General features: G+C 49.4%; 1 protein-coding gene across 1 annotated transcript in view; it reads right to left on the bottom strand.

The window, feature by feature from the left end:
- Positions 1-668: 668 nt before the first annotated feature.
- LOC143498874 (receptor tyrosine-protein kinase erbB-4-like) overlaps positions 669-24828 on the bottom strand; it is a gene marked incomplete at its 3' end in the record, with an annotated part of 183853 nt that continues 159693 nt past the window's right edge. The window contains exons 4-10 of the mRNA XM_076993765.1: positions 13415-13546; positions 11160-11225; positions 7107-7225; positions 6195-6336; positions 3469-3582; positions 2497-2623; positions 669-785 (exon numbers count right to left, since the gene is read on the bottom strand). Coding sequence (XP_076849880.1) covers positions 669-785; positions 2497-2623; positions 3469-3582; positions 6195-6336; positions 7107-7225; positions 11160-11225; positions 13415-13546 — 817 coding nt within the window. The remainder of the gene's footprint in view (positions 786-2496; positions 2624-3468; positions 3583-6194; positions 6337-7106; positions 7226-11159; positions 11226-13414; positions 13547-24828) is intronic.

The following is a 24828-nucleotide window of genomic DNA, read 5'->3' as shown; positions in this document are numbered from 1 at the left end:
CCAAAATAAGCACGCATTAAAAAGGAAAGTGAGGAATCTGGGCTTTTCTGTGTGGCCTTCTGGGCCGGCGTTTCAAATTGCCAACTGTCAACACCTCAAGCCAAGGTCACAGAGCAGAAATGACACGTTGACGGAGAGGACACTGCTCTGTCAGTGAGCAGGACTCTCAGCGGGAGACAGAAGGACACGCATGCCTGCTTCTGTGGTCGTCACCGCGGTGAGAATCGGAGACAGAGACAGGAAGGGGCGGGGCTAAAGAAAGGCTTCCTCTGAGTGTTCCCAGCTGCTGTGTTTGAAGCTTCTATGCAGCAGTGAGAATGAACATGAGAGTTCAGCAGGGGGAAGGAGGGAGGGAGAGAGAGAGAGAGAGAGAGAGAGAGAGAGAGAGAGAGAGAGAGAGAGAGAGAGAGAGAGTCCTCCATGTCTTTTGTGAGATCTCAAGACTGCTCACACAAATAGGGCATTTTTCACTTTTTCCCCCTCTCTGTCTGCATTTCTCTCTCTCTCTCTCTCTCTCTCTCTCTCTCTGTCCATATCTCTCTCTCTTTTGGAAAGTCTCTAGCCTCGGTCCAACCGGTTTAAGCTAATAAATAAAGTGATTAGAAAACAGGGCTAATCATTAAGACATTCATCGTTTGTATGTTATCTAAATATAAACAGTTTATTACATAATAAAGTATATATATATATAAATATGAATGATGATCTTACCGGTGATTTCTCGGACGGTGCGGAACACATTCAGTTTCTCTGGGTCCAGGGCCTCTATGTGGTGATATGCATCTCTGAAAAAGACATATACACAGAAGAAGAGTTGTGAGCGTAGGCAGCACAATGGCTTCTGGTCTTCTTTGGAGAAGGCCGCCCTCAGAGCATGACATGAAATCACACATTATTTAACCAGCACTCTGGTGAGGTCGTATGTAAAACGGAACCGCCCTCCGAGCGGCCACGTTATCGTATTTTTAATTAAGTTAGTACATGTTCTCTCTGATAGGTGTCACATGGGCTCTGATTCACTATATCCAAAAATTATTACAATTTCCATTGTTGGTTGAGGAGATTTCTGGGCATTGAAGAAGTAATGGAAGAATGGATCAGAGAGAGAGAGAGACAGAGGGAGTGATAAAGAGAGAATGTGTGTGTGTGTGTGTGTGTGTGTGTGTGTGTGTGTGTGTGTGCAGTAAAGCCTGTCTCCTGGGAGACAGAGAGGCTGAGGTGCTTTTCTATGTGCTAAAAGCAGCACGGGTACCTCAGGGTCAGCACTGGTTGGCAGGGAATCAGCACAGCCTTCCCCACACACACCTCTATCCTGGGCCGTATGACTCCCCTGACACACACACTTCCCCTGGGACACACACACTTCCCCTGCGACACACACATTTCCCCTGGGACACACACACTTCCCCTGGGACACACACACTTCCCCTGGGACACACACACTTCCCCTGGGACACACACTTCTCCTCCCAGCTTCCAGTTCCCAGACAGGTGGCAGCTGATGTAAATGTGTGTAATATGAATTCATGTACATCGTTTAAGTGACGGTGCTGCGATAGTGGAGGGGAAATGGGGGTATTATGGTGCTAATCTCCCTGCTGTTAACAGCCCTCCTTTATTGCTCTGTTTTGATTTCACCAGTGTGTTTTGTCTTCACAACTTACACAGTTTTACTGGTAATGAAATGAGAAGATTCACAACTATGGAGATTTCAGCACTGATTTGTTACACCATGGTATTGTTCTGGTGTCGTGCATGGTCTTCATATTCCATTGGTCTTGTAGAGGCACAAGTGTTCTGTGGGCAGTGCTTCATGAGGAGCCTGACAAAGAGGAGGTGGTGGTGGTGGGGGTGTAAGGATGGAGCAGGTGGGGGTGGTGAGGGTGTAAGGTGGAGCAGGTGGGGGTGGTGGGGGTGGAACAATGGAGCAGGTGGGGGTGTAAGGATGGAGCAGGTGGGGGTGTAAGGTGGAGCAGGTGGGGGTGTAAGGTGGAGCAGGTGGGGGTGGAAGGATGGAGCAGGTGGGGGTGTAAGGATGGAGCAGGTGGGGGTGGTGGGTGTGTAAGGTGGAGCAGGTGGGTGTGTAAGGTGGAGCAGGTGGGGGTGTAAGGTGGAGCAGGTGGGGGTGGAAGGATGGAGCAGGTGGGGGTGTAAGGTGGAGCAGGTGGGAGTGTAAGGTGGAGCAGGTGGGGGTGGTGGGGGTGTAAGGATGGAGCAGGTGGGGGTGTAAGGTGGAGCAGGTGGGGGTGTAAGGTGGAGCAGGTGGGGGTGGTGGGGGTGTAAGGATGGAGCAGGTGGGGGTGTAAGGTGGAGCAGGTGGGGGTGTAAGGATGGAGCAGGTGGGGGTGGTGGGGGTGTAAGGATGGAGCAGGTGGGGGTGTAAGGTTGGAGCAGGTGGGGGTGTAAGGTGGAGCAGGTGGGGGTGTAAGGATGGAGCAGGTGGGGGTGGTGAGGGTGGAAGGGGGAGCAGGTGGGGGTGCTGATGGAGACCCTCACCCTTTGATTCCTGTGATGAGGAACACCAGGTTGCCGTTGATCTTGGTGCAGTTGATGAACCTGTCGATGTTGCTGGAGTCCACGGTCTGAGCCGCCTGCAGACTGGCTGTGCCGATGCCGTCGCACGCTGCAACACACACACACACACACACACACACACACACACACACACACACACACACACACACACACACACACACACACACACACACACCTCAGTGGAGCCAGCCCACAGAAAAGCAGCGGCCACTGCGCCTTAAGGGCAGTTCAGGTACAAAGGACTCTTGAGCAGGAAGTACACGCTCTACGGAGGGCCCCGGTGCTGGAGAGACCCGGTGCTGGAGGGCCCGCGCGGCCACTTAGACACGGATTTCTGAAGACTGTGTCCAGGGACGTGAACATGACTATATGTTTATTCATTCTTTAGGGAATTTCTCTTTATTTTTACAAGCATGGCCTCCAAAAACACTATGATGGGCTAAATGAAGCTTGAGAGAGACGAACGGGTTTCAGCATCTGCTGCAGGAACCACCACACACACTTCATCCACATATATTACACCATACGCATCTCACACATCTTACATCTTAGGCCTGGCATGTGCAACAGCCCAACTGCTCCTGGTACCCTGACTGGGGAGCCATATTTTCATTTTTGGTTGATGGGCTTGCAGACTTTTATGGATGGCTGAAGAGATCTAAATGGATTCCTTTAGTGCATATAGGCTAGTTGTACAGTTAGGGTGCAAAGCTGTAGCTCCCTTTGGGGCACATTAACGATTGTTAACATGATGGTGTGTTATCCTACATGCATGTTAGCCTATACCTTAAGGGCATATTCTGAATGATTAGCATGTGTATATGTAGAACACTACTGGTGTATTAGACTAGACCTCTGAGACACGTTTGAGGTTGTTAAGATAAAGGGGCTACAGTATGGGGGTTATAGGGGGTATCAGGGCAGTGCAGGTACCTTTGGGGCAGATATCAGTGCAGGGTATACACATCTTTATCTTGTTCTCTTCCACTTCCATCTTATTACTGGGACACGCACGGACACAGGAGCTGTGGTCCACCACGAAGTTATCTGCACATACACACACGCACACACACGCACGCACACACATGCACACGCACGCACGCGCACACACACGCACACACACACACACACACAAGCACACACACACGCACACAAACACACACAATTCGTAATGTGTAGCAATGACATATCAGATAGGAATATTAAGACTTGTAGTAAACAGTACCCTATTTACATGTGTATGTAAGTACATTATTTGTGTCTGTGTGCATGTGGTATAGTCAGGGAGAGATTTAGGTAGAGAGAGAGAGGGAGACAGACTGATAGAGAGTGAGAGAGAGAGAGAGAGAGAGAGAGAGAGAGAGAGAGAGAGAGAGAGAGAACAAGACATACAGAGACAAAATCAGAGACAAAAAATTGAAATCCCCAGCATAAATGGAGAGGGAGAGAGTCTGGGTGGAGTTTACACTGTTGGGTTTACCCTGGGCCCCACACTGTTGGGTTTACCCTGGTCTCCACACTGTTGGGTTTACCCTGGGCCCCACACTGTTGGGTTTACCTTGGGCCCCACACTGTTGGGTTTACTCTGGGCCCCACACTGTTGGGTTTACTCTGGGCCCCACACTGTTGGGTTTACCCTGGTCTCCACACTGTTGGGTTTATCCTGGGCCCCACACTGTTGGGTTTACCCTGGTCTCCACACTGTTGGGTTTACCCTGGGCCCCACACTGTTGGGTTTACCCTGGTCTCCACACTGTTGGGTTTACCCTGGGCCCCACACTGTTGGGTTTACCCTGGTCTCCACACTGTTGGGTTTACTCTGGGCCCCACACTGTTGGGTTTACTCTGGGCCCCACACTGTTGGGTTTACCCTGGTCTCCACACTGTTGGGTTTACCCTGGGCCCCACACTGTTGGGTTTACTCTGGGCCCCACACTGTTGGGTTTACCCTGGGCCCCACACTGTTGGGTTTACCCTGGGCCCCACACTGTTGGTTTTACTCTGGGCCCCACACTGTTGGGTTTACTCTGGGCCCCACACTGTTGGGTTTACCCTGGGCCCCACACTGTTGGGTTTACCCTGGGCCCCACACTGTTGGGTTTACCCTGGGCCCCACACTGTTGGGTTTACTCTGGGCCCCACACTGTTGGGTTTACTCTGGGCCCCACACTGCTGGGTTTACCCTGGTCTCCACACTGTTGGGTTTACCCTGGGCCCCACACTGTTGGGTTTACTCTGGGCCCCACACTGTTGGGTTTACTCTGGGCCCCACACTGTTGGGTTTACTCTGGGCCCCACACTGTTGGGTTTACCCTGGTCCCCACGCTGTTGGGTTTACCCTGGGCCCCACACTGTTGGGTTTACTCTGGGCCCCACACTGTTGGGTTTACCCTGGGCCCCACACTGTTGGGTTTACTCTGGGCCCCACACTGTTGGGTTTACCCTGGGCCCCACACTGTTGGGTTTACCCTGGGCCCCACACTGTTGGGTTTACCCTGGTCTCCACACTAATCAAATCAAATCAAATCAAATCAAAGTTTATTTGTATAGCGCTTTTAACAACTCAAGTTGTCGCAAAGCAGCTTTACAGGGTTTACAAGGTTAACAATACTATGGGTCCAGAACCCTAATGAGCAAGCCAAAGGCGACAGTGGCGAGGAAAAACTCCCTACTAATCCAGCCCTGGAGGGTGGGAGACTCACACAGGCAGTGCTGCAGTCTTAACCGTGTCCATACCAGTGAAAAGAGGACAACACGGCCCCAGATCTGCATATTAAACTATTATATAGACTATTTCACACACACACACACACACACACACACACACACACACACACACACACACACACACACACACACACACAAAGTAGGATCTCTGATTCTCTTCTACAAAAAACAAAAATTTTTAATTTTAGCTTAATTTTAATCACATCATTATTAAATCATTGGAATAAATATTTTAAGCTTTGGTAAAACATATACACATACAGGCATGTGAAAGGCACACACACACACACACACACACACACACACACACACGTGCGCGCGCACACACACACACACACACACACATATCAATGTGTTCATAAATGGATAAAAATGTGTGAAAAAACAGAAGAAACAGCCAGGGCCCAGGGTTAACAGGTCTATCACAACACTGCGCTGTGTTTGAACAGTGTACGTGACATCATGACCCTGTCAGAGCTTTCAGAATCCCTGCAATGCTCTGTTTCCAAACCTCACACACAGGTCGGTATAAATGCACATGTTGGGGGAAACGTCTTCAAGGAGTGTAGGAACTCCCTTGGCATGGTAAGAAAAGTCTCAGACATCATCTGTCCCAACATCCAGCAACAAAGGCTGTACACAGCCATGGTAGGCACAGCGATCAGAAGGAGACACTCGCTTGTGTGTGTGGTGCTGAGAGTGCTTCATGCAGTGAGAGAACCTTCAGGGAACCTTCAGTGGACAGTGTGGACATCTTACACAGACAAACTCGCCCAGCCAGCGATTCACACAAGGAAGAGAGGAAGTGCTTGAGTGTGTGTGTGTGTGTGTGTGTGTGTGTGTGTGTGTGTGTGTGTGTGTGTGTGTGTGTATGTGTGTGTGTGTGTGTGTGTGTGTGTGTGTGTATGTGTGTGTGTATGTGTGTGTCTTACGTGGGCACTTCTTAACGCAGAATGCTCCATACGTGTACTTGGCTCGAGGGTTGTGCTCCAGCTGAAATGTGGTGGGGTTGTACACAAAGGGCTGGGGACACTGGGTCACACACGCGCCACTGTCGTTAAAGTTTGTGCAGGCCTGCACACACCCAACACAAACACCCCCATAACCCAACACATAAACACTCGACACAAACATAACCAAACCAACATTCCTAAAACACGCAATCAGGCAAAATGGGCAGTAAATCTTTGTGCTTGAAATGCAAAAGGCTTATTGGTGCGTCTAGACCGTTCACATTTAGGAGCACATCTGTAATCTGATGATGGCAGAACACAAAAAAAGGATAATCTAACCATCTAACGTCTCATTATCTAATGATCCGATCTGGAGATCTGACGTACGAGTCTCCTCCTCCTGCTGCTGGAGTAGGAATCACAAAACAGGAGAGCAACAAGCACTCTTCTGCGTCCCGATGCCAAACACGTTGAGAGTGAGTATCTGTATTAAAGCCTCGCGGCGAGGGGGCGGAGCTTCAGCCGTCGGGGTTTAGGCTGATCTAATTACGGAAGGAAAACAGCGTGAGCGCTGGCGTAGTGGAGAGAAGACAGAAGCCTCCAACAGAACCGGTGTGACCCGGTACGCATTAACACAGCGTCTACGGGGATTATGGGAGTACAGGGCTCCACCCCCCCCTGGAGAATTCAAACGCGATTTCAGCAGGACATCCAACATGTAGAGCACCTCACACGGTGAGCTCTCCTGTCACAGGTAGTCTGCTGGAGACAGCACGGGTAGCTTGAACAGGGTTGAGCGTCTGAACCTGAGGTTAACGTCGTGGACGTCTATAGCAATCTGTGTGTGTGTGTGTGTGTGTGTGTGTGTGTGTGTGTGGGAATTGAACTTACAAAGCAGTCTGTGTCCTTTGGCCCTGAGCAACCTCCTGCACATTCCTTGTGACAGCAGTCACTCACATATGGGCCGAAACATCGACCGTCACACTGTTCTGCACACACTGTCTTAGTCACTGGAGGAGAAGAGGGGAGAGAGAGGGAGAGAGAGGGGGACAGGGAGAGGGAATGAGAGGGGGAGAGAGAGAGAGGACAGAGAGGTAGGGAGAGAGGTTGAAAGAGGGAGAGAGGGAGTGGGAAAGAGGAGGAGAGAGGGAGAAGGAGATAGAAAGAGGAAGAGAGGGGAGAGGGGGTGAGGGGGCAGAATGAAAGTGGGGGAGGGAGAGGGAAAGAAAGAAGGAAAAATGAAAACATGAGTCAGTAGTTTCAGGCTTTCTAAAAGCCACATATTTAGCAATGAAATGAGAGTGATGAACAGCTCTTGTTATCACCTCATAAAGCCCTATCTAGCCTGCACAGTGTGGCTACCCATCCTCTGGTTCTGCTGGGCATTATGAGAACGGGGAGATACTGGAGATCATCTTCTCAGGAAGAGGGAAGAGCAGGACTGGAGTCCCTGCTAACTGGACTGGGGACACTTGGCCAAATAACCTTCCCTTCTGCTACACTGATTTTAGTGTCAAAATGTTCCTTCAGATCGAGGGATGTTTATCTGAAGACCTGTGTCTGTGTGTGTGTGTGTGTGTGTGGTGAGTGCATGTGTGTGTGTGTGTGTAGGTTTTTTGTGTTTGCTTGGCGATATGAAGATCAGGTTATCTGCCTGATGCTATGTAACTAGATTACTGTGTGTGCATGCCCATGTAGGTAATCCTCATGTGTGTATATTTGTGTGTATATAGAATAGGTCATCAGGTATTCGTCAGTATGTGTGTATACGGAAAGCAATTAAAAATGGTATATGTGACCGTGACGTTTACTCGGCCACAGAAATCATCAGATGTCCTTAAAATGTCACAGAAAGGTTTAGTTCTGCTCAGCGTCCTGGTCCCCAGAGCGGTGGAGTAAAGCAAAGGACCGTGATGAATTTAACATCAGCACAGGAGCAAGTCAGGTCCAACACTCTCTCCTCACCTCCACAGGGAGGACCGAGACCAAACAAGACGCCTCGCTACACAAACGGCCTCCTCGCTGGAGCAGATGGACCATCAGCTCCTCACCATTAAACGTTTTCGTTCTACAATCAGCAGAGCGGGGCACCTGAAGTGTGTGGAGAGTGTGTGATAAGTGTGTGATGAGTGTGTGGAGAATGTGTGATGATTGTGCGATGAGTGTGTAGAGAGTTTGTGATGAGTGTGTGATTATTGTGTGATGAATGTGTGATGAGTGTGTGGAGAGTGTGTGATGTGTGTGAAGAGTGTGATTGTGTGATGAGTGTGTGGAGAGTGTGTGATGAGTGTGTGATTGTGTGATGAGTGTGTGGAGAGTGTGTGATGAGTGTGTGATGAGTGTGTGGAGAGTGTAATGAGTGTGTGATGAGTGAGTGATGAGTGTGTGATGAGTGTGTGGAGAGTGTGTGGAGAGTGTGTGGAGAGTGTGTGATTGTGTGATAAGTGTGTGGAGAGTGAGTGATTGTGTGGAGAGTGTGTGATGAGTGTGTGGAGAGTGTGTGATGACTGTGTGATGACTGTGTGATTGTGTGATGAGTGTGGTGGAGAGTGAGTGATTGTGTGGAGAGTGTGTGATGACTGTGTGATGACTGTGTGATTGTGTGATGAGTGTGTGGAGAGTGAGTGATGAGTGTGTGATGAGTGTGTGGAGAGTGTGTGGAGAGTGTGTGATTGTGTGATAAGTGTGTGGAGAGTGAGTGATTGTGTGGAGAGTGTGTGATGAGTGTGTGGAGAGTGTGTGATGACTGTGTGATGACTGTGTGATTGTGTGATGAGTGTGTGGAGAGTGAGTGATTGTGTGGAGAGTGTGTGATGACTGTGTGATGACTGTGTGATTGTGTGATGAGTGTGTAGAGAGTGAGTGATTGTGTGGAGAGTGTGTGATTGTGTGATAAGTGTGTGGAGAGTGAGTGATTGTGTGATGAGTGTGTGGAGAGTGTGTGGAGAGTGAGTGATTGTGTGGAGAGTGTGTGATTGTGTGATAAGTGTGTGGAGAGTGAGTGATTGTGTGATGAGTGTGTGGAGAGTGTGTGATGACTGTGTGATTGTGTTATGAGTGTGTGGAGAGTGAGTGATTGTGTGGTAAGTGTGTGGAGAGTGAGTGATTGTGTGGTAAGTGTGTGGAGAGTGAGTGATTGTGTGGAGAGTGTGTGATGAGTGTGTGGAGAGTGTGTGGAGCTTTATTGTGTGTTCAGATGACTCCACACAGACTCCTGGCCCTGCTGCAGCAGGAGATGTGGCAGTATTGTGATAAGATGTTTTCTCCAGTCAAACACACACTTGTGCAGTCACGACGGAAGGGCACCTGAGGACACACTCCTGCCCCTCCTAACTGCCCCCAGGGAACGAGGCCGAGAGCCAGCGTGGCGGAGGAGGGACCCCTGCAGGCCTGCTGGGGTGGAAAGCCTCCAGAATGGGAATGTGTTTAAGGAAGGGAAAGACCCCAGCTTCCCGCAGAGAGACTGTGGGGACGTCTCACCCTGACTGTGACTAGCATGATTATAGTAGTAGAGTGGAGGGCAGTGGGCGCGGTTAGAAACACCAGCAGCACAGCACAGAGCAGGCCAATGTATGTGAAAGAAAGAGAGAGAGAAAGAAAGAAAGAAAGAAAGAAAGAAAGAAAGAAAGATTCATATGGGGTTGTCACAAATGATTGACAAAATTACAGCAACATAATTCAAGACAGGAGAAAGAAAAAAAGAAAGAACAGAAAGGGTGACAGAGGGAGAAGAGAGAGAGAGAGAAAGAGAGAGAGAGAGAGAGAGAGAGAGAGAGAGAGAGAGAGAGAGAGAGGGGAAAGAGATGGGGAGCATGTGTGGCATATAAAATGAAAGCTACACAGAGGAAATGAACATTTCCATATGGAGGGAAGTTTAGTTTGCATGACAGATCTGTCTGTAACAGAGAGCAGACAGGACTCAGACAGGACTCAGACAGGACACTGTGATTCACTTTAGGGTTGGTCTTAGAGTTGTTTTTTTTTTCTTTTCTTTTTTTTTCAAAAAGTTATTCGCACACCTGACCCCATTTTCAGCACTTTCAGAGGAGTTTGTCAAAGTAGTTATGCCTCATTAGATAGTTTTGTGTGGGAATGAATTCCAGCAGTCCTGCTGCCTCTGTATCCTGACAGGATCAGGATGTGTGTAGCGTGCGGAGCTGCAGGAGGGTCCTGGAATCAAAGCACCTGTGAGGTGTGTGTGTGATTCTTCGGGTGGGATCAGAGCGTTGCTCACACGCTCCTCCAACACTTGTGTTGTAGCCAACAGCCATTCCAGTAGCTGTAACAGCACTTCAGATGAAGTGGAGACCTTGATTTATACTGCAGTTGTCTGGATAAGGAGGTTGTGAGGAGGTTGTGAGGAGGTTGTTAGGATGCTCTTGGAGTGAGTAGTGTGAGGAGCAGTCTACATGTAGGTGAAGTGTGTGTGTGTCTGTGTGTGTGTGTGTGTGTGTGTGTGTGTGTGTGTGTGTGTGTGTGTGTGTGTGTGTGTGTGTGTGAAACAGAAATACATAAGTAAGATAAACATTAACCTTCAAAATGCCTTTAACATCTTATCTCTTTAAAATAATTATAGAGTGAATGTCTAAGTGTCTCCTTCTGAGACCACCCTCTCACCCTTTCACTCTTGACTCTCAGCCCCTCACCCTCTCTACCCTCTCACCCTCACCCTCTCACGCTCTACCCTCTCACACGCTCTGAGACTCAGTCTCACTCTGATCTCATCACCCTCTCTGAGACTCAGACTGTCTCACTCTGATCTGACCACGCTCTCAATCTGTCTCACTCTGATCTAAGCTGATCTCTTTGGGAGTCTGTCTGATGGCTCAACTCTAGATCTGCCCCAGATGCACGATAGCCTTCATGTGCTCAGTGAGTTCCTTGGGCTGATCATGTGGAACCCAGACAGAAATGTTGAGAGTCCTCACAGACGCTGGGACTTACAGCTCTGACACTGACTCTCCTTGGGGCCCCAGCAACGACCATTACACACCCGCTGGCATCTTTGACCTGCAAGCACACAGAGAGCACAGTCTCAATAATACACACAGAACACAGTCTCAATAATACACACAGAACACAGTCTCAATGATACACAGAGCACAGTCTCAATAATACACACAGAACACAGTCTCAATAATACACAGAGCACAGTCTCAATAATACACAGAGCACAGTCTCAATAATACACACAGAACACAGTCTCAATAATACACAGAGCACAGTCTCAATAATACACACAGAACACAGTCTCAATGATACACAGAGCACAGTCTCAATAATACACACAGAACACAGTCTCAATGATACATACAGAGCACAGTCTCAATCACACACAGATCATAATCTCAATCACACACAGAGCACAGTCTCAATCACACACACAGAGCACAGTCTCAATAATACACACAGAGCACAGTCTCAATCACACATAGAGCACAGTCTCAATTACACACACTTGCTGCTAACACTTTACACTCTAAGGTGGTACGGTGAACCTTGCATACACTGGAACTGAACACAAAGTATGAGCAGACGTTAGAAAGTCAACACGGAGAACCAGACATTCGTGAATAATGCACGTCTCTGTTTGAGTCCAGGCAGGACTGTCCCATAAGTGATCACATTTCTCTTCATCTGTAGTTGTTCATGTGTATTTGTAGCTGTCAACAAAACAATTCCAGTTACCAAACGCTGCCTCCGCTCTGAGAAATTGCTTGGACATGCTCACCGATCCGTGGTGATCTAGTTCCCGACTCGGCAGTGGGGGCAGCGTGTTCTAGTGTGAGGTGTAAACAGGGTCAGAGCGGTTTCTCTTCTGAAGGGGTTGTGCCTCCTGCTCTGACCTGTCCTGTCTGGCTGTGGAGGTTCTGGATCACACCACTAAGCTGCTGTTGATTGAGTCGGCAGAGCTGCTGGTTTCCTCTCACTGGAGGAGGTGACCTGGGTGCCACTGAACCCCACCCCCGGCTCCCCATTGGCCGACCCCGTTTTACTGACGGGTCATTCCAGCAATAACATGAAGGAGTGCTGGGAGGGGTGTTCTTCAGCTCTGGACCACTTCAATTAAAAGTATATCCACCAATGGTAAACTCTCCCCACCCTCTCTCACTTTCTCTCTCTCTCTCATCCTTCTCTCTCTCTCAACAAATATTTATTCACACTGAAACTACAAGTTAGAAGATCTCAAATCTTAACACCTGCCATCAAGACTCTTAACAGGACCTGTCTTGATTTCTCAGTATTATTTGCTTCCCCACTCAAGGTAAAAGTTGCGTGTGCTCTACCATTTTGTCCTATTATGTTCATTTTCTCCCTTGTCTTCAGACTCAGGGGGGCTGTTGGATATTTTCCCCAAACCTTTGACCCAGGAATGTGTCAGTGGCTGTTCTCATGGCAGCAGACCCACAGCTTCTGGGTCAGGAGGTGTCAGGGCAGCGAGGTGCATTCTGGGAGCAGCCTGATTGGATGAGGCCCCGTTGGGATGGAGCAGGAGTCTCCACACGCCTTACGCAACACGCTGCCTGGTCACGGAGTGACGTTCAGGTGGACCTGATGGCCAATGTTTACAACACTGAAAATGAAGAATCAGCCAAGCGAAGTGCCCAACAGCGGGATTAGAATCAGGATTAGAGTCAGGATTATAGTCAGGATTAGAGTCAGGATTGGGGTCGGCTGGATTAAAAGACCTTCTCTTGTTCACTTCTTGTTCTCGCTTTTGTTGGTTTGAAGAAGGAAAACACAAAATGCGCTGAGAGGGGGCTGACGAAGACAGAAGATTAGAGCTTTATCACATATTATGTGCTCAGAGACCAGAGACCTCCGACCATGAGGGCGGAGACACATCAGCGCCACGGAAACGCAGAGTGTCCACTCCAGTTGGACATCAGCTATTACAGAAGACCTGAGGGCTGGACCTAACCACGAAGACTGTGTCATACAGGCCATTCCGATAACTCTCCTATTGACTGTTATAAATGTGGGTTTAAATCTAGCACTGCGTTGGCTCTGCTAGTTCAACAGTATTACAAAGGCTTGCACAAGCCAGTCTATGACGGTCTATGTTTCCTTTAACATCACAGGCAAGACTAATTAGCTCTACAAGAAACATAGCCTTAAGACTCCACCCTGCAGTCTGAGGCGTTAGGAGGCTGATGAAGGGGAGATGTGGTGTGAGGAAGACTCCAAGTTGGACTCACAGGTGCTGCTGCTGTTGGACGGAACCACCAGATGGTCCGAGCGAGCGTTCTTCACGATGTCCTGCCAGTGGATGGTATCTGCATGGCACAGAAACTTGTTCTTATCCACGTATACGCCGCCATGCAGGATTTCTGTGAAGAGGAAGAGAAGACAAACGAGTTGGGTTGGGTGAGGAAAAGTGTTGAAGGGCTTGGTTAAAGTTTCGGCTGCCAAAAAGTTAAGGCACTATCGCTTTCTTATACACACACACACACATTCAGGGACACATTATTATTTGATGTCTGCTAACAGTGCTTCACCGCACCCCCACCCGCATCTCCACCCTCTCAACACCACCACCCCGCCCTCCTCCACAGCCAAGCTCAGCCCCCCCCATCACCACCAGCCCTTCCCGTCTGACGACACCGGCCTTCCCAAAGACTGAACTGGGTGGAGGGGTTGTGGTGGTGGTTAATCCTCTTGACCACACAACAGAGGAAAGGTGCTGGTGATAGGGGCTTGTGTTCGATTTGCATCATTTACTGGGCCGGGATTTTCTGCAGCTCCAGAAGGTGATGAGCTGTGTGTGGACCAGACGAGACCGGGGACGCCTGGGGACGATCTGTGTCCACGGCCGTCCAACCACGGGCCTGATTAAACGTCTCTGACTGCGAGCTACTGGACTGAGTTTGCGCTGTCCTCTGCGCTGGGCAAGGTGCCTACCGTCCTGCCGCTCAACGCAAGACCAGCAACTGCCTGCTCTCATAGGCTGGGAGGTCTGAGCTGGAAACACACACTCTCTGTAGAGAGAGGGATTGGGAGAAACACACACACACAAACATGATGCTCAAACACAGTATGGTGCACAAACTCAGTGTGCAAACACAAACACAATGCCTAAAGTACAATCTACAGACACAAACCCAATGCACAAACCCACAAACCCAATCTACAAACACAACCCAACGCAAACACAATGCAGAGCACTCTCTCTAACTCTCTCCATCTCTATCTCTATCTCTCTGACTGTACACCTGATGAAAGCTCGGCTCACTCCTGCCGTCTGGTTTGAGCAACAGCTGTGCCACGTGGCGTCACTGGTTGGAGATGCAGTGTTGTTCTCATTCTCATTCGCCGAGCCAGAAACAGCCAATGAGGCGTCTGCCTCCTCCTGCCACAGACTTCACAGTGATCATGGCCACTAATGCATAAAAGTCAGGGAGCTTTAAGAGCTGCTATGTTGAACAATGAAACGTGTGTTCAAAAGTGACCTGGCGTGACATGATGTGTTTCAGGTGTTCGTTGCCCTGACCGCAGCTGTGCAGGGGCATTTGGTGTCTGTGCTTTTTATTCGTGTCAGAGGTCACGTGCCTTTTATTAACCACTGCTTTCAAATAAAAGCTTCTTTAGCTTAAATAGAGGATGAAGGGGAAAAGATCTCAATTATCACGGCTCAGCAAGCATCAACAATTACGGCAGCTACAGCGGCGGATCGCAAGGCTGATTCACTCTCTCTCTCACTCTCTCTCTCTCTCTCACACACACACACACACACACATGTACACACTTTAGATCTCAGTATCTCTCTGCTCTCGACCCAAACAGAGAGGAGGACTACAGTAATCAGAACTGAAGGAAGGGAGAGCAGGTGAGTGCAGCCTCCTGCAGCAACACTGGGAAGGGACTATAAGAGGGTGTGGTTTATAAGAGGGTGTGGTTTATAAGAGGGTGTGGTTTGTAAGAGCATATGCTTTGTGAGAGGGTGTGATTTGTGAGAGGGTGTGTTTTATAAGAGGGTGTGATTTGTAAGAGGCCGTTGGGGTTAACTCACTACAAATATAGCAATATATGAAGTCCAAACCAAACCAAGTCAAAAACATACAAAGACAACATCAAGTTTAACCAGACATGTCTGGCATGACTGGCCCTTTCTCAACCATTTTATCGAAATTCCTGAACGCTTCTGTAAACAACAGTATTAACAACAGAAAAAGCTTTGGCCAGCTGCTAGCACTGCCTGACAGGGTGTGTCAGTGGAGGGGGTGTGTCAGTGGATGGGGTGTGTCAGTGGAGGGGGTGTGTCAGGAGGCTTCCTGCTACAGGCTGGGTGACAGCCATTTATCCTCACAGAGAGAGGGTCAAGCAGATAAAGACACTGGGAGATCTCTTCTGGTGTACAGCCTAGAGCAGGTCAGACACACACACACACACACACACACACACACACACACACACACACACACACACACACACTAAAGTGCTGTACTCTAGCCATGTACGGGTACATTTTGACCACAGACGGCTTCACTTCACAGAGCCTCTGGTTTCCGCCCAGCCGTGTGTCTCCCGCATGGCACCACCAAAATGGGGGAGTGACCTCTACACAACGCTGAGTCCCCACCTCCCATCCCACATCACCCAGGCAACCCAGGGGTCCCGCATCACCCAGGCAACCCAGGGGTCCCGCATCACCCAGGCAACCCAGGGGTCCCGCATCACACAGCAGTCATGAGCAAGCTTGAGGTGTGTCTGTCTCTGCCTCCAAGGCCGTGTTACCTAGGCGATGTGGTCTAGAGGGAAGAAAACACACCTGCGCACTATATCAGATGAAGGAGGGTTGGAGTGTGTGTCCCCCCTGAGGAGGAGGAGGATGGACCAAGTGGATGAAGGATAATAGTCACTTACCAACGAGGGCAGAAAAAATAAACTCCTCCATCGATTGGACAGCTGTGTGTTTTAGCTGTTCTGTGTGCTCCTGCTGGGCTGCACTGCTGTGTGTGTGTGTGTGTGTGTGTGTGTGTGTGTGTGTGTGTGTGTGTGTGTGTGTGTGTGCGTGTGTGTGCGTGTGCATGTTGAGCCCTGTGTCCACTTCTGTTTTTGGGAGTCAGTACTTTATTATAGATTAACAGCTTAACCCCTTGGGTTTATGAAATTAGAAAGTTATTATATTTGCTGACGAACATAAAAGACAAACTACTGTGACCTGTTTGGTCAAAATACCAAAGACAAATTTTCAATATGTCAACTTACTGTTGGTACACTGAGCATTTACTGCTTGTAGTTTAGGTAAAATCCTTCACACACTCAGATATGCACACCTACAGGCCCACACACACACACACACACACACACACACACACACACACACACACACACACACACACACACACACACAGACACACACACACACACACACACATTCACAAAAAGAAGGCATTTGAGCTCACACACTTTTGCCATCAAATTTGCGAACCTCTTACAACCACAGGATAGACAAGCAGACAGACAGACAGAAGGAGAGAGAGAGAGAGAGCGACATATAGACTTACAGAGAAAGTAAGAGACAGAGAGAAAGACAGCCAAACAGAGCAAGTGAGAGACAGAGAGTTGAAGAAACAGGATGAAGGAGAGAGAGAGAGAGAGAGAGAGAGAGAGATGCTTAAACAACCAAAATCCTCCTCACCTTAAACGACCATGGAGAAGTCATGAGCACACAGTGCTCTGAGCCAACTCATTCAGTGCCTAAAATCACTCACTCAACCATCAAAGTGCCAGTCTCTGCGGCGGGGCCGTTAAACGCACCGCACGGACATTAACAGCATCATAAACAAATTTCAGCCGTAAAGCCATCAGCAAGCGCACGTTCCCACATGTGGAACGGAGAACAAAATGGTCGCTTGGACCTCTGCGTCGCTGTGGCAACGGGACAAGAAAATGATTGCCTTTCCATTAGAATCTCACCCAAGGTCAGGCCCTGAGATGCCCGCTCATAAATCTACAAGAATAGAGGTGGCCTTTTTATTTTTTAAATTTTTTTTATGGTTCCAACACTTCGACACGAATAAAACGCAGGCAGATTCCATTATAATGTAATTGCATTTTTATGTATTTCACTACTGACCTGAAAAGAACAACCACATTCATTTAACTGCAATGAAGCCCTCAATGGCAAGGACCCTCCTCTGGTGTTGCACAGGGGATTCTGGGAGCAGGAGGCGGGGTCTGTGCAGCAGAGGGAGGAGGGGTCGGTGGGTGGGGGGACGGGCTCTTCAGTACAAGAGTGTCAGAGTACACGAGGGGTGTGGTGAAGGGGGCAGAAGTCCTGTCTCTTAGGGAAGACGTCCTGTCTCTTAGGGCAGACGTCCTGTCTCTTAGGGCAGACGTCTCCTTAGGGCAGACGTCTTGTCTCTTAGGGCAGACGTCCTGTCTCTTAGGGCAGACGTCCTGTCTCTTAGGGCAGACGTCTCCTTAGGGCAGACGTCTTGTCTCTTAGGGCAGAAGTCCTGTCTCTTAGGGCAGACGTCCTGTCTCTTAGGGCAGACGTCTCCTTAGGGCAGACGTCTTGTCTCTTAGGGCAGACGTCCTGTCTCTTAGGGCAGACGTCTCCTTAGGGCAGACGTCTTGTCTCTTAGGGCAGACGTCCTGTCTCTTAGGGCAGACGTCTCCTTAGGGCAGACGTCTTGTCTCTTAGGGCAGACGTCCTGTCTCTTAGGGCAGACGTCTCCTTAGGGCAGACGTCTTGTCTCTTAGGGCAGACGTCCTGTCTCTTAGGGCAGACGTCCTGTCTCTTAGGGCATACGTCTCCTTAGGGCAGACGTCTTGTCTCTTAGGGCAGAAGTCCTGTCTCTTAGGGCAGACGTCCTGTCTCTTAGGGCAGACGTCCTGTCTCTTAGGGCATACGTCTCCTTAGGGCAGACGTCTTGTCTCTTAGGGCAGAAGTCCTGTCTCTTAGGGCAGACGTCCTGTCTCTTAGGGCAGACGTCTTGTCTCTTAGGGCAGACGTCCTGTCTCTTAGGGCAGACGTCTTGTCTCTTAGGGCAAACGTCTCCTTAGGGCAGACGTCTTGTCTCTTAGGGCAGACGTCTCCTTAGGGCAGAAGTCCTGTCTCTTAGGGCAGACGTCCTGTCTCTTAGGGCAGACGTCCTGTCTCTTAGGGCAGACGTCTCCTTAGGGCAGACGTCCTGTCTCTTAGGGCAGACGTCTTGTCTCTTAGGGCAGACGTCTCCTTAGGGCAGACGTCTTGTCTCTTAGGGCAGACGTCTCGTCTCTTAGGGCAGACGTCCTGTTTCTTAGGGCAGGTGCGTACACGCTTTTGTAAGAGGTTTAGGAACAGCCCTGACTGGAACTGCCCTGGAGACGGATGCGGTGTGAAGATCAGTGTTGGGGGACAGGGGGGTTTGAGATGCTGTGTGAAGATCAGTGTTGGGGGACACGGGGGGGTTTGAGATGCTGTGTGAAGATCAGTGTTGGGGGACAGGGGGGGTTTGAGATGCTGTGTGAAGATCAGTGTTGGGGGACAGGGGGGTTTGAGATGCTGTGTGAAGATCAGTGTTGGGGGACAGGGGGAGTTGAGATGCTGTGTGAAGATCAGTGTTGGGGGACAGGGGGGTTTGAGATGCTGTGTGAAGATCAGTGTTGGGGGACAGGGGGGTTTGAGATGCTGTGTGAAGAACAGTGTTGGGGGACAGGGGGAGTTGAGATGCTGTGTGAAGATCAGTGTTGGGGGACAGGGGGTTTGAGATGCTGTGTGAAGAACAGTGTTGGGGACGGGGGGGTTTGAGATGCTGTGTGAAGAACAGTGTTGGGGGACAGGGGGAGTTGAGATGCTGTGTGAAGATCAGTGTTGGGGGACAGGGGGTTTGAGATGCTGTGTGAAGAACAGTGTTAGGGACAGGGGGGTTTGAGATGCTGTGTGAAGAACAGTGTTGGGGGACAGGGGGGGTTTGAGATGCTGTGTGAAGATCAGTGTTGGGGGACAGGGGGAGTTGAGATGCTGTGTGAAGATCAGTCTTGGGGGACAGGGGGGGTTTGAGATGCTGTGTGAAGATCAGTGTTGGGGACGGGGGGGTTTGAGATGCTGTGTGAAGAACAGTGTTGGGGGACACGGGGGGGTTTGAGATGCTGTGTGAAGATCAGTGTTGGGGGACAGGGGGAGTTGAGATGCTGTGTGAAGATCAGTGTTGGGGGACAGGGGGAGTTGAGATGCTGTGTGAAGATCAGTCTTGGGGGACAGGGGGGGTTTGAGATGCTGTGTGAAGATCAGTGTTGGGGACAGGGGGTTTGAGATGCTGTGTGAAGATCAGTGTTGGGGGACAGGGGGAGTTGAGATGCTGTGTGAAGAATAGTGTTGGGGGACAGGGGGGGGTTTGAGATGCTGTGTGAAGATCAGTGTTGGGGACGGGGGAGTTGAGATGCTGTGTGAAGATCAGTGTTGGGGGACAGGGGGGTTTGAGATGCTGTGTGAAGATCAGTGTTGGGGGACAGGGGGGTTTGAGATGCTGTGTGAAGATCAGTGTTGGGGGACAGGGGGGTTTGAGATGCTGTGTGAAGATCAGTGTTGGGGGACAGGGGGAGTTGAGATGCTGTGTGAAGATCAGTGTTGGGGGACACGGGGGGTTTGAGATGCTGTGTGAAGATCAGTGTTGGGGGACAGGGGGGTTTGAGATGCTGTGTGAAGATCAGTGTTGGGGGACAGGGGGGTTTGAGATGCTGTGTGAAGATCAGTGTTGGGGGACAGGGGGAGTTGAGATGCTGTGTGAAGATCAGTGTTGGGGGACAGGGGGGTTTGAGATGCTGTGTGAAGATCAGTGTTGGGGGACAGGGGGGGTTTGAGATGCTGTGTGAAGATCAGTGTTGGGGGACACGGGGGGTTTGAGATGCTGTGTGAAGATCAGTGTTGGGGGACAGGGGGGGTTTGAGATCCTGTGTGCACACGCCTCTTTCCACCGGCTGGATGTGAAGAGACCAGGACCAAGAGGGGAGTGTGGGAGGTGTCACACAGCAGGAGAACACCCAGCTGTCACTGGAGGGACAAAGATCCTAATAACCCCTGACAACCAGCGACAGGGGGGATGGATATAACGCACGGCCAGTTTAGCAGGATAAATCTCATCCAAATCTCACCAAGGTTGACACAAATAGAAAAGCAACAGGAAAAAATACAATGGTGAAAAACAGGACCTCCCCCTCGTCCATGAAGGGCAGAATATTATTGGCAAATGTTCTGAGGTACAATGTCATGGTGCTAGCGTACTGACGGGCAGGAGCACAGAGACAGGGTTGAAGGTGGCTGAGAAGAACATGCTCACTTAGCCTTCATGAGTCTGGGTTTTGTGCTTAGAGATTTTTGTACATGTGTGTGTGTGTGTGTGTGTGTGTGTGTGTGTGTGTGTGTTATATGCAGCTCCTTCATGATGGTAACAACATTTCAAGCATGCTGATTAAATTTGGCCCTCACCCTGTTTTCTATGAATCTTCATGAAGAATGGCTTGGATTAGAGGCTCATGGAATCATCTCGAGCAGAGAGCATCTGGGTGTTTATTTGTGGGGAAAAAGAGTAGAAAAACGGCAGGAACGTGTGTGTGGGTGGGTGTTGTGGGGAGTGGGGGGCTTCTCCCTTTCATCTCAACGTAAAGCCAAACTAATGTCCCAATTGTTATAATATCATAGCTGTCAGAATACTGACTACTGCAGACTGACTGGTGCATTTTCAAGCCCTGCACACTATACCCTACTACACTGTACCCTACTACACTATACCCTACTACACTGTACCCTACTACACCGTACCCTACTACACTGTACCCTACTACACCGTACCCTACTACACTGTACCATACTACACTGTACACTACTACACTGCACACTACTACACTATACCCTACTACACTGTACCCTACACCATACCCTACTACACTATACCCTACTACACTGTACACTACTACACTGCACACTACCACACTATCCCCCCCTACACTGTACCCTACACCATACCCTACTACACTATACCCTACTACACTGCACACTACTACACTGCACACTACTACACTGTACCCTACTACGCTGTACCCTACTACACTGCACACTACTACACTGCACACTATACACTGCACACTACTACACTATACCCTACTACACTGCACACTACTACACTGTACCCAACTACACTGTACCCAACTACACTATACCCTACTACACTGTACCCTACTACACCATACCCTACTACACCATACCCTACTACACTGTACACTACTACACTGCACACTACTACACTGCACACTACTACACTATACCCTACTACACTGCACACTACTTCACTGCACACTACTACACTGTACCATACTACACTGTACCCTACTACACTGCACACTACTACATTGCACCCTACTACACTATACCCTACTACATCCTACTACACTAAACCCTACTACATTATACCCTACTACACTAAATCCTACTACATTGTACCCTACTACACTGCACATTACTACATTGTACCCTACTACACTAAACCCTACTACATAGTACCCTACTACACTAAACCCTACTACATTGTATCCTACTACACTGCACCCTTCTGCTGTGTTGTGTTCAGCACTAGGAGGAAGGACGGAGGAGGGTGGTGTTGAGAACAGGGAGCCCACAGATTGTGTCTCTGTATGTAGGTGTGCTCTCCACCCACTCCATCACCGCCAGGCCAAGCAGGGTGGAGGTGCGCAGAGCACTCAGGTGTGAGAGATGGAGGGAGACACAGGTTGCCATGGATACAGAAGCTGCCACGGAGCAGGAGAACTCACTATGCTAACTCCTGGTAGAGTGGAGGAAGCCGGTCCTAGACTCTCCTCTCTCTACCTACACCTCTCCTCCCATCTCCCCACAACAGCATCCTCCCCCTCTCATTTTCTTCTCCTTTTTTACCTCCTCCCAGTTCCACCATGAACCTGTAGTTTTACTGTGGCACCTGCCAATTGCTGTGTTAAACGTGTCTACACCTCGCTGTAGAATGATGACTGAATTGAGACAAACCACCGTGGCTGCTGGTGGATCGGCCCCTGGGTCTTCACCAGCGTCCAGCTGTTTCTTCACAACTTCAAGGTGTAATTAGCTCTGTGTGTCACGGCTTCCTTCAATGCATTCATGAATAAAGCGATCTTCCACATGTCAGTCTTAACTGACACACACACACACAAGTTACAACCAAACAAGCACTCTAATCTTCTCTGTCACTCACCCACTGCTCAAACTACATCTCGGGAAGATTGATGAAGTTATTCCATCATGTCCTCTCCCCACATCCCCTCTGACATTTCAGGAATGAACGGCTCTGATTGGCAGGGCAGGAGTACCTGGCTTAGCCCTCTTTAAATGTTTCATTAATATTTCGCAGGGCCAGCTACAGGATGAAATGCTGTCAGATTAGAAGGCAGCATGAAGAACCAGGGTCTGGGATGAGATACTATGTGTCTATGTGTGTGTGTGTGTGTGTGTGTGTGTGTGTGTGTGTGTGTTTGAGAGAGAGAGAGAGAGAGAGAGAGGCAGTCAGAGAGAAAGAGATGTGAGTGTGTGTACCTCAAATGTGTTTAATGCATACGTGCGAGTCGTTCTGATATGTTTTGTGTGCTCTCTTTGTGTGTATACTGTGTGTGTGTGTGTGTGTGTGTGTGTGTGTGTGTGTGTGTGTGTGTGTGGACGAGAATGTGGATGCACATGAATGTGTGTGTGTGTGTGCACACAAGGGTTTTAATTGCCAGTGTAACACAATTGTGATGGCAAGACCAGTCAATCAGACTCCTGTTCACACAACTGCTCTCAATTCCACACCTGCCGCTGCTGCCAAACAGGCCCGTACACGACCAACACACGGTGCTCCAGACACCACTGCAGCCCTCCGTGTGCCTGGGATCCACGGGTTTCACATGCGCGTGTGTCTGAAGGGTGCTGCACTGGCCAAGCTCCTCCAAACGAAACATCACAGCAGGGCTGAGATGAAGGGGGGGGGGGGGGGGGGTATGTGTTTGGATTATTAATTGACATTAAAATTCTTTGCATGCTGCACATTAAGTTTTAATGAGACACTAAGCTGAGGGGCTCGAGGACGGAGTCCACTTGCAGGAGCAGATGTGGGCCGTAGGCTCTGATACACACACACACACACACACACACACACACACACACACACACATACACATACACACATATGCGCTCTCACACCCACGCGCTCACACCCACATGCACAGTCACGACTACAAGCATGCAGGCGTGGGCACACACAGCGGGGTGAGGTGGGGTGAGGTGGGGTGAGTTGGGGTGAGGTGGGGTGAGTTGGGGTGAGGTGGGGTGAGTTGGGGACACTCCCTGCATGGCTCTGGCCTAGTCAGAGCTCGCTGAATAATTCAGCAGTCAGACCTGAGGTGGAACACATCGCTCCACTTTCCTACCCCATGTTCTCTGCTCCTCCTCATTCTCATTCCAAACACACACACACACACACACACACACACACACACACACACACACACACACACACACACACACACACACACACACACACATCACAGATTCATGATATTCATTATGAGCTGTACATACTAGTGTGGCAGATACAACAGGAATGTATTTGAGATTTCTGCGTATTTCATCCAGAAGGTGGCGCTAAGCACAGGGTAATATTCAGCGGACAGGAATACAACCAATCACAAATGCATGTTTACTAAGTTTACGCCCATGCCTCAATTTGTTCCCAATGACAACAAGTTCCACACTGGAAAAATGACCCTTGGCCCTTGACCCAGTTCCAACATAGACCAACACATGGACCACACAACCCTGTTTCTCATCCTTTCACTGTGATTGCAGTCTATACACCACACCTGCTTCTATTATCAAAGGTAGCTGTCTTCTATTATCAAAGCATGCTGAACATTGTCCCAGCATGCCGTGTGTTGCCTGCTTAACGACAAGTGCCCAGCCAAAATCTCTACAGTCCACTGTGGAATCATGACTGTGTGTGTGCTCCCATGGCCAAAAGGCCAAAGCCCTGTCCATGTCTGCGCTCATTTCTGACAGTGAGGGGGTTAATTTGTGAACTTCTAGCGTCGGCTTGGGATGGTGGCTTCAGCAGACTGTGATGGATGTGACAACATAAAAGGAAGTGGAATGATCACACATTTTTATTTCAATTTAATTGGCATATGTTATATATGGGATGATAGGCATCTTGAATTGTAGCTAACTGTTTTATATTTTATTATAACTTCAGATCTTCATTAAAAATTGATGCACTGGCTACGAAACTAACTTGTGCTCTAATTTGCATTAAGATGCATTGTAACTCCCCGGAGGGTGGCCATGTGAACCAGGGGATCAGAAAACAAACCCCTCTACGTCCGACAGCAAGCAGTTCTCAAATGCATAATAATGTGAGCACTTGCAGTGTTAACAGATTGATCTTGCTTCTGGTATCATACTTTGGCATCAATGTTAACCATGTAAACGTTTTGGGCCGAATGGCCCAGTGCTTATCGTCTTGATTTTACGTTCTGTGAGTGGAGCTGCTCGACTCTGGGGCAGGTCTACCTAGTGCAGTAGTACTAATAACACAACACTACACAAGGCCTCGGTTAAGATAAGATGGAAGTATGGAAGTCAGACTGA

This window comes from Brachyhypopomus gauderio, unplaced genomic scaffold (assembly GCF_052324685.1).
Source record: "Brachyhypopomus gauderio isolate BG-103 unplaced genomic scaffold, BGAUD_0.2 sc121, whole genome shotgun sequence".
NCBI classification, from domain to species: Eukaryota; Metazoa; Chordata; class Actinopteri; order Gymnotiformes; family Hypopomidae; genus Brachyhypopomus; species Brachyhypopomus gauderio.
This window is presented reverse-complemented; position numbering and strand designations above follow the sequence as displayed.